Here is a 15,967-nt window from a genome sequence, read left to right as displayed (position 1 = left end):
GGATGGGTTTATGTCTGGATTCTCAATTCTGTCCCATTGGCCTATGTATCTGTTGTTCTACCAGTACCAGCCTGTTTTGACTACTGTGGTGGTATAATATGTCCTAAAATCAGGTAGTGTGAGGTTTCCCACTTTGTTCTTTTTCAGTAATGCTTACCTTAATTGGGGCCTCTTTCCCTTTCACGTGAAGTTGTTGATTTGTTTCTCCATCTCGTTAAAAAATGTCACCATTATTTTCATCAGGATTGCGTTATGTCTATAGATCACTTTAGCCAGAATAGACATTTTTACAATGCTGAGTCTTCCTATCCACGAGCAAGGTATGTTTTTCCAATTATGGAAGTCTCTTTTCATTTCTTGCAATAGCGTCTTATAGTTTTCTTTCTATAGGCCTTTTGGATCTTTGGTAAGATTTATTCCTAAGTATTTTATCCTTTGGGGGGCTATTGTAAATTGTACTGATTTGGTGATTTCCGCTTCGTAGCTGTCTTTATTGGTGTAGAGGAATCCAACCTATTCATGTATGTTTATCTTGTACCCCGATACTCTGCTAAACTCTTCTACTAGTTTCAGTAGTTTTCTTGAGGATTCTTTAGGGTTTTCTGTGTATAAGTTCATGTCATCTGCAAACAGATACTTTTACTTCTTTGCCAATTTGGATGCCTTTTATTTCTTTATCTAGCCTAATAGCTCTGGCTAGGACCTCCATCCAGTACAATGTTGAAAAAGAGTGGTAATAAAGGGCTTCCTTGTCTGGTTCCTATTCTCAAGGGGAATGCTTTCAATTTCTCTCCGTTAAGGATGATGTTGGTTGTTGGCTTTGTATAAATGCCCTTTATTATGCTGAGCAATTTTCCTTCTATTCCTATTTTGCTTAGAGCTTTTATCATGAATGGGTATTGGACTTTGTCAAATGCTTTTTCTGCATCACTTGATAAGATCATGTGGTTCTTGTCTTTTATTTTATTTATGTGATAGATTACATTGATTGTTTTTCTAATATTGAACCATCCCTGCATACCTGGTATGAATCCCACTTGGTCGTGGTGAATTATTTTTTTGATATGTTGTTGAATTCTATTGGCTAAGATTTTGTTGAGAATTTTTGCATATAAGTTCATGAGGGATATTGGTCTATAACCTTCTTTTTTGTGGGGTCTTTACCTGGTTTTGGTGTCAGGGCTATGTTGGCTTCATAGAATGAGTTTGGGAGTATTCCATCCTTTTGTATGCTCTGAAATACCTTTAGTAGTAGTGATGTTAACTCTTCTCTGAAAGTTTGGTAGAATTCTTCAGTGAAGCTGTCAGGGCCAGGGCTTTTCTTTGTTAGGAGTTTTTTTTTTTTTTTTACTTTTTCAATCTCTTCTTTGTTGTGGGTTTATTTAGTTGTTCTGCCTGTTTTAGTGTTAGTTTAGGAAGGTAATATATTTATAGAAATTTGTCCATTTCCTCTAGGTTTTCAAATTTGTTAAGAGTACAGCTTTGCAGAGTACTCTGTTATGATTCTTTTCATTTCATCTGGGTCTGTTGTGATATCGTCCATCTCATTTGTCATTTGGGTTATTTGCCTCCTCTCCTGTTTTTCTTTGTCAGTTGGGCCAATGGTTTATTGATATTGTTAATCTTTTCAAACAACCAGCTTTTGGTTTTGTTAATTCTTTCAATTGTTTTTCTGTTTTCTATTTCATTTAATTCTGCTCTAATTTTTATTATTTTCTTTTCTCTGGGGCCTGAAGGTTTCTTTTGTTGGTCTGTATTTGTTCCAGTTGTAGGAATTAATCTTCAATTTTGGCCCTTTCTTCTTTTTGTATGTGTGCTTTTATTGATATAAATTGACCTCTGAGCACTGCTTTCACTGTGTCCCAAAGGTTCTGATAGGAAATGTTTTCATTCTCATTGGATTCTATGAATTTCTTTATTCAATCCTTAATTTGTTCTATAATCCAATCATTTTTGAGCAAGGTGTTGTTCGGTTTCCATGTGTTTGATTTCTTTTCCCTGATTTTTCTGTTATTGGCTTCTAGTTTTTTGGTTTCATGGTCAGCAAAGATATTTTGTAATATTTCAATATTTTGGATTCTGTTAGGGCTTGCTTTATAGCCTAATATGTGGCCTATTCTAGAGACTGTTCCATGTGTGCTGGAGCAGAAAGAATACTTGGATGCTGTTGGCTGGAGTGTTCTGTATATGTCAATGATGTCAAGTTGGTTAATTGTGCCATTTAACTCTTCAATGTCTTTATTGAGCTTCTTTCTTGATGTTCTATCTTTACCGAAAGTGGTGTGCTGAAGTCTCTTACTATCATTGTGGAGCTATGTTTCTTGCTTTTCAATGCTCTTAGATTGTCTCAATGTTGTTTTATGTATTTTGAAGGCCTGTCGTTGAGTGTATAAATATTTAATATAGTAATGTCCTCCTGGTATAATGTCCCTTTAATCATTATACAGTGTCCTTCCTTACCCTTTGTGGTAGATTTAAGTTTCAAGTCTGTTTTGTCAGAAAGTAGTATAGCCGCTCCATTTCTTTTTGATTGTTGTTTGCTTGTTGTATTTTTTCCATCTTTTGAATTTTAGTTTGTTTGTGTCTTCAATTCTAAGGTGTGTCTCATGTAGGCAGCATGTAGACAGATCATGTTTCTTTATGCATCTGCAACTCTCTGTCTCTCTATTGGTGCATTTAGACCATTTACATCCAGAGTGATTATGGATAGGTATGATTTTTTTTTTTTTTTTTTAGTTTAGTGTTGTCATTTTGATATCTTTTTTTGTGTGCTGTTGACAGTTTCATTTTTTCAATTTTTTTGTGCTGTGTAGTTTTTCTTTGTAAATTCTGTGTTCTTTTTCATTATAGTTGACTTTGTTTTTGTTGGGTCTTTGTTTTCTTGTTTTTTTTTTTATTTTGATGTGTAGGATTGTTAGTTTTTTTTTGTGTGTGTGGTTGCCTTAATATTTACCCCTATTTTTCCAAGTTTAAACCTAACTCATATCTCCCTATATGGCCTTGACTTCCTCTGTATGGAAGATCTATGCCTATTTATTTAGTCCCTCTTTATTGATTTAATGTTCTCATCTTTTACATACTGACATCACTGATTCCTTGTTTTGAGCATTTTTTTATTCTTGATTTATTTTTGTGATTTCCCTATCTGGGTTGATATCTGGTTGATCTGTCCTGTGTTCTAGTGTTGGGTTGATACCTGATATTATTGATTTTCTAACCAGAGAGTTCTCTTTAGTATTCCTTGAAATTTTCATCTGGTTTTTGCAAATTCCCTAAGCTTCTGTCTATCTGGAATTGTTTTAATTTCACTTTCACATTTGAAAGACACTTTTGCTGGATATATGATTCTTGCCTGGCCATTTTTCTCCTTCAATGCTTTATACATGTCATCCCATTGCCTTCTTGCCTTCATGGTTTCTGCCGAGTAGTCCGAGCTTATTCTTTTTGATTCTCATTTGTAAATGACTTTTTGCTTATCCCTGGCTGCTCTTAAAATTTTCTCTTTACCTTTGGTTTTGGCAAGTTTCCTTATAACATGTCTTGGTTACTTTCTTTTGGGATCTACCTTGTATGGGGTTTGATGAGCACCTTAGAAAGATATCCTTTCGTCTTTCATGATGTCTAGGAAGTTTTCTGCCAACAAATCTTCAACAATTCTCTCTGCATTTTCTGTTAATCCTCCCTGTTCTGGTATTCCAATCACTCGCAAGTTTTTCTTCTTGATAGAATCCCATATGATTCTTAGGGTTTCTTCATTTTTTTATCTGATTTTTCTTCAACTATATTGTTGCCAAGTGTTTTATCTTCAGTCTCACTAATTCTGCCTTCCACTTCCTCAATTCTGCTCCTCTGACTTTCTATTGAGTTGTCTAATTCTGTAATTTTATTGTTAATCTTCTGAATTTTTGATTTCTGTCTCTGTATGGATTCTTGCAGCTTATTAAATTTTTCATTATGCTCTTGAATAATCTTTTTAATTTCTTCAACTGCTTTATCTTTGTGTTCCTTGGCTTGTTCTGCATTTTGCCTGATCTTCTTTCTGATGTCTTGAAGAGTTCCATATATTAATCTTTTGTATTCTACATCTGGTAATTCCAGGAATACTTCTTCATCAGGGAGAGTCCTTTATTCTTTGTTTTAGGAATTTGTTGAAACAATCATGGTCTACTTCTTTATGTGATTTGGTAGCGACTATTGTCTCTGAGCCATCTATAACTTATTGTATTAATTTATTTTACATTTTCTCACCATGTCCTAGTTTCTTGCTTTGTTTTGTTTTGATATACTCATATAGGCTCCTAAACTGAGCTAACTTGATTATAGGAGCCTTTGAAGCACTAATGTCCTGTTACCAGATGGCCAGAGCTGATACCAGGTGTATGAGCCTAAGAGTCCATTCACTATTCTTGTATAGATTCAGCTCAGGTACCCTGATAGTCGGTCACCTAGTATGTGGTGTAGACTCTCACCTACTATCTTAGAGGAGCAGTGGTGATTCGTGTATGCACAGGTTTCTGGTAGCAGCAGGGGGTCACATTCTGAGCAAGGCAAGGGGCTGACAACCTTCCCCTGAGTCTCTGTGAGGAAGGCATGTCCCTGTTCTCTAGAGTGCTCTGGTGGGTGAGCTCTGCAGCCATACCATAGGCACCCAATGCTTTTACCTGTAAGGCCTGGTAGGCACCACCTATCCTTGGAGCACTTTCATGGGTGGCTAGGTGACATGGTTGTAGTCTTCAGTCTTCAGGCCCCTGCTGTGAGTAGGTGAAAAAAAAAGGTGAAGGCCTTGTTTAATAGGCAGAGCAGTATCATACATCCAAAACCTGCCTCTGCAACACACACCTGAAACAGTTACAGTCAGGCCTCAAACAGATTTCCCCTTGCAATATAATAGCCAGATCCCATCTGGTGTAGTCTAGCCACCTGAACCCATGCAAAGGTGAAAGACACCGTCTGGGGATCATTTGAGCCTGGACTGCAGCTGCTTCTGCTCTGAGTTTCCAGTTTAGGGGAGTTGGCAGAGTATTTTTTCCCTGTTTGTTAATTTGTTCCTTCTCTAAGGCCAGGAGAATGGCTCCGGAATTGCAGTGGAACCTATCTCAGGCCCAGGGAAATCAACTGTTAATGATGCCGGCTGGGGCAGAGGAAGGAAGGATCAGATAGATAGGATAGAGTTCTTTCAAAGAGGAGCTTTAGATCCGCACAGTAAATTAGACAAAATCAGTTATCTTGTGCTGAGAGTGCTGTTTTAATCTTAGATTCCAGAGGTGTAGGTAGCCTGTGCACACTGGCAGTGTCCCCACCGAGATCACCCCAGGGAGTTAGGGCTGTGTCCCATGCTTGCCTTCTTTTGCTGAACCTGCCCCATCCTAAACACCACAGCCAGCCCTGCGGCCACCTCACCAGGGGGTCAAGGATGCTGGCACTTTGGTTGCCTTCTTTCATTGAAGCTACTGCTTCCTAAATGCCACGGCCTGCCCCACCACAGACATGCCACAGGGTCAGGGGTGCTCCACTTTGCTTGTCTGCTTTTGCTGATGTGGCTGTGTCTCCAAAAACTACCAGCAGCCCTGCTGGAGTCATATCCAGGAACTGGACTGAGGCACTGCTGTGGGCTCGGCAACTCCTTGCTGCTTCTGCACCATCTCTTCCAACCCCATCACTGAGTCCGATTTCTTAACTTTGCCTTTGATGCTCAGGTTTCCTAGCTTGTCGTATGTATAATTGATTCACTTGTTTTTTTTTTTTTTTCTTTTGGTCTTTGTTTTAAGATGGATCACCAGAAGAGTCTGACTGTGACTACTCCACCATCTTGGCCCTTCCTCCAATTTTTTTTTTTACACCTCCAATCTTTAATGATATTTTTTGATCTCTTTCTATTGTGCATGGAACAGTCATCTAGGTATCCCATGCCAGAAACTCATTAATTTCCTTCAAAACTCCCATCTTAGATATACGCATATTCTTTCTGCTTTGGTCTTTAATGCCATCAAGGGATTGGCAATAGATCTGATTTGAAGGTGAGTACAAAATACATCAAGACAACATGCCTAAAACCTGCAAAGACAATGTTGTCTAAACACCATGCAAAATTTCCATTCCGTAGCTATGGTTCTACAGAACAAAAGCCCCAAGGGTCATGGACCACTTCAGGTTGTACAAGAATATGTAGCACATGGTGCTTTGGGAATGAATGAGTTTTACCTTTCCTCATAGGAACTTCTGGATTCTCTTCATTGGAAAACACACTTCTTTCTTGGATGTGGAACTCAATTTCAATAATATACTTAACGTTGGCTATTCAGTTACTTTCTGGAGCCACTATTTCTATATTCTTGAAATGGTTCTCATATTCAAAGTACTGTCTAATGGGAAACGAGCCTACATTATTTTTGTACTTTATGTTAATACTTGCCTCACTTTAATTGCAATGAATGGTTTCTCTGATGTGACAGAGATAAGACAGGAGAGCAGACATGAGTAACCACAAGAAGAAATGGAAGGTGAAATGGGGAAGAAACCATATAAAGTTAGACAGACCTTCTGTCATATACTGATGACTTGTTAGAATATGCCTAATTCTGAGGAAAAAAATTAAACCACTATGACTTGGTATAATATGCCTAACTACAGGAAAAATGAAACCACTATGAGCCGTAGTGATCTAATATGTAAAATAAGTATACTAGTAATTGTTGTGCAATCTCCGTATAGTGCAAATGTTTAAGGTGCCAAAGAAGAATGTCCTAGTGATACACTTCCAAAAAATCAGCATTGAAAATCTTGTGGAGCATAGCTCCACTTTGACACACATGAGACAGCCATGAGTCAGAATCAATTCGATGGCAGCCAGTGCTTAGTAACTGATAGTATATGTTTTGCATAAGATTTGAGAAGATTGCAAATAAGGCATGGAAAGTGCTTTGTTGCTGTCATTGCTGTTAGGTGTCATTGAGTAGATGTTCAACTCTTATCGATCCCATGTGATGACAAATCAAAACTACCCCATAGGGTTTTCCAGGCTGTAATCTTCACAGATTATAAGATTATATTATATTATAGGGTCGCTATGAGTTGGAATCGACTCGACGGCAGTGGGTTTTTTTTTTTTTTTAAATCTTTACAGAAACATATTGCCAGGTCTTTGTTCTTCAGAGTCACTTGGTGGGTTTGAACTGCCAACATTCCAGTTAACGCCTGAGCGCTTAAACATTGCACAACCAGGGCTCAGAACACTCATTATTCTAAGTTTTCAGAAGTGTTCTTTGAACGTTCAGAGACTGGTCAGTACTAAGAAATGCTCTTATAGCACAGAAAGAGAAAAGATATAATTCCGTCTGTTGTTTATTTTCATGACCCATAATACAAGGATCCCAGAGTCTGTAACTTCCAACATAGAACAGAGACAGGGAGGGAGAGTTAGAGATATCTGAATGATAAGAATTAGATCTGTTTCAAAACACATACCTCAAATTTCTTCTTCTCTTCCTCCATAAAATTCCCATAGGAAAATGGCAGCAGAAAATCAGTCCACAGTGACTGAGTTCATCCTCGCTGGGCTAACAGACAAACCAGAGCTCCAGTTTCCCCTCTTTATTTTTTTCTTAGGAACCTTTGTGGTCACAACAATGGGGAACCTAGGCATGATCGTACTGATTGGGCTCAGTTCTCACCTGCACAACCCCATGTACTATTTCCTCAGCAGTTTGTCCTTCATTGATCTCTGCTATTCCATTGTCATTACCCCCAAAATGCTGGTGAACTTTGTGACAGGGAAGAACATCATCTCCTATCATGAATGCATGACTCAGCTCTATTTCTTTCTTGTTTTTGGTATTGCAGAGTGTCATACGTTGGCTGTGATGGCATATGATTGCTATGTTGCCATCTGTAATCCATTGCTTTACAATGTCACCGTGTCTTACCAAGTCTGCTCTTGGTTGGTAGTTGAGGTGTATACGATGGGCTTAATTAGTGCCACAGTTCACACAGGTTGTATGTTAAGAGTGATTTTCTGCAAGGCTAAATTAATCAACCATTACATCTGTGATCTTTTTCCACTATTGGATCTCTCCTGCTCCAGCACATATATCAATGAACTGGTACTTTTGTGCTTCAGCGGGCTCAATATTCTTGGACCAGCCTTGACCATCCTTGGGTCGTATATCTCCATCATTGCCAGCATCCTGCAAATCCGCTCCACTGCGGGCAGGTCCAAAGCCTTCAGCACATGCTGCTCTCACATCTCGGCTGTTTCAATCTTCTATGGTTCTCTAGCATTCATGTACCTGCAGCCATCAAATGTGAGCTCCATGGATCAAGGCAAAGTGTCTTCTGTGTTTTACACCATTGTTGTGCCAATGCTGAACCCTCTGATCTATAGCCTGAGAAATAAGGATGTCAAAGTTGCCTTAAATAAAATCATTGAGAAAAGATTATTTTGCTTTCACAAAGATTTGTAAATTCTGGAGAAGATTCGTTAAAGAAGGAGTCTAGAGTCAGTAACATATATACACAAGTAGTGAGATTATTGCCAACACTTGATTATTTGGAAGAAAGGGCCCAAGGATAAGACTGGAATTGTAGTATCACTTGGAAGGCAATCACATGAGTGGCAGTGTTAATTCTAGGATTTTCCATAGGTCACCCATAGTAACCCACATTACCTCTAATCATTTGTTGAAAAATCTTCAAAGGCCTTCATTTGGGAGATTATAACTTGTATATGTGGAATTTGGCAATTTATTAGGTAAGATTTACCTGTCATTACTCATAAAATGATCTGTTTGGTTTGTATCCTTTGATCCTCTTAATACTTTGTGTATTGGCCTTTGTTTATTAAAAAGTGTACAAATAAACTGGAAAAAATGTAGTCTCTAAAGTAAATAATTTTAAATCATTTGGAATGTACAAAATTCAATCACTATTATTTACTAATTGCAGAGAATTATATTAAGGAATATGGGGGAAGGTGATGGCTAGTAAGACATAATTACCAAAAACAAAATGATAACTCTGTGGTAGAAGAGATTGATAGACTAAACAGGGCTGAATACATTATGTGTATTTTTAATTATTTCTTTTGCAACATTCTTTTCTTCACAGTTTTAGTATCTTGCTACCCCCTCCATTTCCCAAAGAATCCTATATTCATTTTCCTCTAATTCTAAAATGTTTTTCTTTTCACACAGATGTAGAAGTGACATTCTCTGACTATGCTTTAAATCATATGGATCGTTTATGTGACCCTAATACCTTGCAACATATTTTCTCCTTTGCAAAAAGGGCAATTGAGAGCTTGACGTAATTAATGCCATAATGATATGCTAAGTAACCTGTAAGTTACTTAACTGTACCAGCTGCACTGGCCTCTTTCCAAAAGTGTGTGGGCCTTCTCAGCTCTTGTGATCTTGGTTTTCCTACTCTTCTTGTTCTTTTGGGAGATGGCCTTCAGCCTACAAGATGATAGCTGGGAAGGCTGCCTAGCACTTTTTGTCTGCAACCTTCTTTCTTGCTCCTTATCTCGATCAGGGTAAACTTGGCAGGCCAGTTCCACTAGCCAAGATATTTTTATATAACTTTTTTTTTTTTTGCTTGTTAAAAACATACAATTAGAGTCCAGATGTCCAGTATGCATATCTTTAGCTTAATAAAGAGTTTCTTAAAATTGTTTTGTGGTGTGTACTCATTAGGCCATCTGTGGGCTAGGTAACGCTTGCAAAAATGATATGTAAGCTCCAGTGTAAAAAAGTTCTTTTTGAGACTCCATAAAGACAGCCTGTGTTGCTGTCAGGCTGCCTGTTAGTGTCACCTCCTCATACACTTTCTCTCTCTTTCTGACTGGAGTACTTTTCATTGGTTCAACTGCTCCAGGGAATGGACCAGAATTGGGTAACAAATTTTGGTGCCCAACATGGTGCTCAAATTACTCTGGTGCTAGTTCTGTAACCCTAAGGACTGAGCCCAGGGAAGGACTGAGGAAGAGAGAAGGTGCACACTCCATTTAGTTTTTGAGGTGTCTCCACATGTGGTGGCCCAGAGGTCCAGTGACGTGTGTGTGGGGGGGGTGGACTCCATGGCAGTGAGCTCCAGACAGAGGCAGAAAGTTTGGCTGTCACAGTAGGTAACTAAGCATCCTGTGGTAAATCCTCTGTAAATGCCATAGGGGTGTCGATTCTCATAGGCAACATCCAAGAATGGGTGACTAGGTCCCATGAGGTTGGACAAGAGACTAGTGAGGTTCAGAGTTAGAAGTGGGTACCCAGAGAGTAAGGTTCTGGCTGAGAGTCCACTAGGATTATTTCAGAGGGGTTCCCTAAGGAAGAGACATCTTAAAATTTTGTGTAATCAAGTGTGGCCTCAATACCAGCTCCCTGATGGGGTCAGGTGGCCTGTGAATGATCCGTTTTGTTTTTTAACTAACAAGTGAGATTAAAAAAAAAAAAAAAAAGCTGCATGTAGAATGTTTTATGACATTAAGGCATGAGAAAAAGGATAAAGCTTTTGTTTTAGCCCTTCCTCTGCAGACCAAAAATGAAGATGGAGAAAAGGATGAAGAACCATTGAATGTTCTTCTCATTCCCCCACCTTGAAAAGCCCCCAACAGCACCTATGAGTGACGCTTCTCTTGTGGTATCAGAGGATGAGGCGTTAAAAGGGGGTGGAGGAGGTGAGACATATATGGTCTCCACTCCCCATACCAGGAGTTGGGTACAATTTAGCCCAGTTCCCCCATGAGGGTTTTACACACTCAGGGAGGTGTCAGTCCCTGCTGCAGAAGGTCCAGCTCAGATACTGTGGGTCCATAATCCAGTCTGAAGCATGACAGCAGAGATCTAAGAGAAAGTAGAAAAAGTATGAAGATGAAGGATAAAAATGGATGGAGAAAGAAGAAACTCTGGATGATAGATATTATAAAAATATTTACTGAAAAATGTAAAGTCAGGAACAGTCTATTAAATAGAGGGGAGATTTTCAGAGTTTTAAGAAAGGGGAAGCCCTTCATAGATGTAAAAACATGTAAGCAACCACGAGGGAATGACATTTTCACTTCAGAGGAAATGAGTTAGAGAGGTAGGCTGAGCACCTGTGTATTCTAGACTACTCTGAGTGCTGGGGATAAAGGCGGTTAAAAAAGAAATAAACTCTGCCTGAACTGGTCTTGGTTTTCCAAGTGCTGCTTTGGAAATGAGGAACTTGAGATGGGGAATTTATGGTAGTTCATGAAACTAAGTATTTCCTTCTTTTGCCTCTGTTCATAGATCACCTTCAAGTGTACAAGACTGTATAATGAAGAGCATTGTATGCAAGCGGAGTGAAAAAATGAATATGTATACTACTGAATTGGGAGGGGGTAGGGGCTAGAAAGGAGGCTAAGAAAAAGAAAAAGACCAGGACATGAAGAAACAGGCCAATCTACTGGCCACTGCTCTAGTATCAACTAGAGGAAAACAATGAGAACAAGGTAAGGATGGGCCCAAACTAAAAAAAAAAAAAAAAATGTGCATTTTGCAAGGAGGAGAGACACTAGAAAAATGAGTGTCCCAAAAGAAAGAATGGAAAAGGGCCAGAAAAGATTGAAAGGAGGGGAGAAGCTTTTTCAAGGAATTATGAAAGAGCGGGAGGAGGACTTTGAACGACAGAGACCAGGGGAGACAGCTTTTAACTTCCCTCCTACTGACGCCCTGGTAAAAGTTATGGTAGGAAGACAGCTGGCAGATTTTTTTTTTTTTGATACCTGAGCAGCCTTCTCAGTACTCACCCAGTAGCCTAAAGGACTTCCTCGACCAGCAGCGCTGAGGTTGTTGGGGTTACTGGAAAAGAGGTAACTAGACCATTTTTGCAGGCATGGACTGTGAAATAGGAAAAACCAAACTGTCCCACAAGTTTCTATACAGGCCCGAATGCCCAGTTCCCCCTTTTTGGGTTGGGATTTCCTAAGTAAAGTGCATACTGAAAACTCTTGATGAAAAAAGCTTGTCTGTGACAGTAACACGAGCAAACCCTCACACAGGACAACTTGGCCCAGAAAGCCAAATTTTTTAGCGTGATAAGAGCCTTGGAATTGGCAGAAGGTAATTTTTTTTTTTTAAGAGAATTACAATATACACGGACTCTAATTTTGTTTTTCAAGCTCAGCATGCACATGGAGCCTTATTGAAAGAAAAGGGTCTCCTGAATGTAGGAGGAAAAAAAAATTTAAGTATGGAACTGAACTGTTGCAACTTTTGGACACTGTCCTGAAACCTCAAAAGGTGGCAGTAGTGCACTGCTGAAAAAAAAAAAGAAAAGAAATACCACAATGCTACAAGGAAATATCCCCAATATACTCAGGAAGATCTAGAGAGAGCTCAATGTTGGGGTGCCACCCAGAGTCAGAGCTGGAAACACATGCCTGATGGTAAGATTTTCATCCCCAACAATCAAGTTTTTAACTTAATTTTTCATTTACATCAGGATTCACATTTTGGGAAAGAAACCATGTTTGATTAGATATCAAAACATGTCTTGAGAAAAAAACTCATTATCATGCAGTTGACACTTGCTTACTTTGTGCAGTTAATAATCCAAAGACTCATGGGCTCGAGATTTCCAGCACTCAAGGAATGAGACCCTTTCCAGGTGAAATATGGCAAATTGACTTTTGTGAAGTGTTCAAAACTGAACATCTGATGAAATATTTACTGGTGTGTGTAGATTCTTTTTCAGGATAGGTAAATGTTTTTCCCTGCTGGACTGAGACAGCTACAGAGTGGTATGACAGGTTTCGACTGCTTTCAGAATAAAGTGGAAACTCCACACAGCATGGAGACCTCAATCTTGTGGAAGGGTTGAATGAATGAATCAGACCATAAAATGTGATCTTAGTAAACTGTGTCAAGAGTCTAGGCTGCCCTAACAGATATTCTGTCACTGGCTTGCCTCCAAGTCTGTATTGCACTCTGAGGAAAACAAAATCAGTCCTTTTGAGATACTTTATGGGAGACCAAATTGTCTCAACCAACTCTCCCCACAATCCTCCACCTAAACCCCTAATGTAATGATGTCTCAATATTTGCTTTCTCTAACCAAAATTCTTTCCCAGTTACATCAGGCAGTGTGGATCTGGCAGAAGTTCCCTCTTGAGATAGCTGCATACTTTTTCCAGCCCAGGGATCAGGTGCTTTTCCAGATGTAGAAGGACCTCCCTTTACCGCTCAAGTGGACTGGATCCTTCACCGTACTACTCAGTACTCATACAGCTGTGAAGTTTGCAGAAGTAAACTCCAGATCCATCATTCCTGAGTCAAACCCTGTCCAGCCAATAGTGACAAGAAGGAATGGAAAGCCCAACCCATCCACAGCCTAAAGTTAAGACTTTCTGGGGTTAAAGAGAAAAAATGTTTTTGATACTAGCTTAGATGGGTATATTATTAGGTACTAGAGAGACTTGCGCCTGGGGAATTCCCATCCCTAAAATAGATACTCCCTCTGATCCCTTGTTAAGGGATGAAATTTTTTGGATCTATATTGCTAGAGAAGTGTTAAACATTACTGATTTCTGTCTGGTTGGGGGGTTGCATGCCAACTCTGCCCTCAAGTCCTGTCTCATCAGGGTTTGTACTTCCCTAGAGGCTTTGAGAAATTTCACCATTTTTAAACACATAAAGAAAGTTACAATATTCTGATCTAAGGCACTAAGTTAAAACTTGGTATAGATGTATATGGCCACTCAAGCTTCAAAGGAGGGGGGGATATGTGACCCTAATACCCCGCAGCATGTTTTCTTCTTTCAAAAATGAGCAGCTGAGAGCTTGACATAATGAATGCCATAATGATAGTCTAAGTAACATGTAAGTTTTTTACTGTACCAGCTGCAGTGGTCTCTTTCCAAAGGGCTATGGGGCCTTTTTAGCTCTTGCGGTCTTGTCTCCCTCTTCTCCTTTGCTTTCTTGGGAATTGGCCTTCAGCATGCAAGGCGGCAGCTAGAAAGGCTGCCTGGCACTTTTGGTCTGAGTTTTACCTTCTGTATTAGGATTAAGTATGGCTATGAGATATGCACACACACGTGTGTGTGTGCGTGCACACAGACACCCACACATCAGAGTGCCTTAAACTAGAAGACAATTCAGGGCTGGTATGTTGGCTCACTCATCAGGGACCTAAGCTGCTTTTAACATGTTCCTCTATTGGCTCACGTAGTGGATTTTACCTTATCGTCCTGGAGAATAGCTCCAGATTCATCATTCATTTCCACCACCCAGTCAGCAGAAAAAAAGCTGTGAAGGAGAAAAGAACACCCCCTCACTTGAAGAACACTACCTAGAAGTGACACTAATATCCACTAATATCCCTTTGGCTAGACTTAGTCACTTTACCAAATGCAAATGCCAAGGATGCTGAGAAATGCAGTGGTTATTCTATATGACCATGTGCCAGACTAAGATTCAGGACACATATTATTGAGGAAGAAAGGAGAGTGAATATAAAGAATAATTAGCAGTTTCAGCCACACCTTAAAAAATTTGTATTTAGTGAAGACAACTCTGTGGTGATATCTCAAGAGTGTAACATTTGAGTGAGGCATTGTACCTAAGAAGAATAATAGTGTTAAATGTGGTTCAAATAAAAAGTATAATGCATAAATAAAATATATTAATATTTTAATAACCATCATGATATGCTAGAAAGGTACAAACTTTGCTGGGTGGGGAAGTTATTAGGCTATCGCAACAAAACTGGGCTCATGTCTATGGCCTTGCCTTCATTCATACTGCTTCCCTATCCTGAAATGGCCTCTTGATTCCATTATGCCTTTCCAAATTTTATACCCCTTTCAATGAAAAACTCAAGCATCTATTTCTCAATGCATATTTGACCACCCCATGTTATCATTAGGCACATTTCTAGTTCATCACACTTTCTATAATAATAATGTCTTTCTGGTATTGTTTGTTGTTAATGAATGATTGTAGCTATCTCTACCAAGACTGTCAAATTCTTGAAAATAGAAAATTGTGTTTTGCATTGTCTCATATTTCTTGGTTTATAGTTATATAATTTTTGTTGTCATGTGTGCCATCAGGATGATTCCAACTCTTTTCAACCCTATAGGATAGAATAGAACTGCCTCATAGGGTTTCCTAAGCTGTAACTTTACAGAAGCAGATTGTCAGGTCTTTTCTCACATGGAGAGGCTGGTGGGTAGGAACTGCTGACCTTTTGGTTAGCAGCCAACCACATTACCCATTATGCAACCAAGAGTCCGTATATAATTATTTATATGCAAAATTTTCCACAGGGTTCATGAATTACTTTTTTAGTAAATTTTTGCACTTCTCACTCCAATTTGCAAAAATGATTTAAAAATAGACAGATTAAAGCCCTCCATCAATCAGTAATTAAAACATATGAGGTTTAAAAAAAAAACACTCAACTAATCAAATTATTGCAATTATTGTATTTATTAATTGTAATTATTATATAAAAATTATATAACATTTAATAAATATTTTGAGTAAGTATTTCACAATACAAATTTTATACCTCACAATGCAAACTGGTCTTTATAGGGAAGTAAAATAATCAGTATAATGCATAGGCTTCCAGTTTTTTAAAACAATTCTCTTTTACTTTTAAAAGAAAAAAGGCATTACCACTCCATGGTAGGTTTGTTAGGAACTCAACGCAATATCTGAAAGATGCTTTTTCATTCAGCCTCTGAATGAAAATATTCGAAGTGTTGCTGCTTTAAGAGTACATAATATCTAAATATTGTTAGAACATATCATTGGGGGAAAAAAAAACTTTTTAATTCTTATATCTTAGGTTGTTTTATTTCCCTGTAGGAAATCGCTTTAGAAAATACATTTTCCCTATATCTTCAACATTTCCTGAAAATTTGAATTTTGAAAAATTTAAATAACTTAGCAGAAGCCCACTGGAGGTCTAACAATATCTGTCACATCTTTGTTTGAAATCTGTAATGAAA

General features: G+C 38.6%; 2 protein-coding genes across 2 annotated transcripts in view; both read left to right on the top strand.

Annotated features, from left to right (window-relative positions):
* LOC126060636 (olfactory receptor 150-like) overlaps positions 1-15,967 on the top strand; it is an 881,095-nt gene that overhangs the window by 391,372 nt on the left and 473,756 nt on the right. The gene's annotated exons all lie outside the window — the stretch shown is intronic.
* Positions 7,503-8,459, top strand: LOC126060933 (olfactory receptor 150-like). Its single transcript, XM_049857330.1, has one exon. It carries the CDS (start codon positions 7,509-7,511, stop codon positions 8,457-8,459), a length of 951 nt encoding a protein of 316 aa, XP_049713287.1. The 5' UTR covers positions 7,503-7,508.

Source organism: Elephas maximus, chromosome 17 (assembly GCF_024166365.1).
Source record: "Elephas maximus indicus isolate mEleMax1 chromosome 17, mEleMax1 primary haplotype, whole genome shotgun sequence".
Lineage (NCBI taxonomy): Eukaryota > Metazoa > Chordata > Mammalia > Proboscidea > Elephantidae > Elephas > Elephas maximus.
The sequence above is the reverse complement of the archived record's forward strand: the minus strand, read 5'-3'. Positions and strand labels throughout refer to the sequence as shown.

Bases quoted from the DNA above. Each gene is read 5' to 3' on its own strand.
- LOC126060933 (XM_049857330.1), top strand. From the start codon at position 7,509: ATGGCAGCAGAAAATCAGTCCACAGTGACTGAGTTCATCCTCGCTGGG.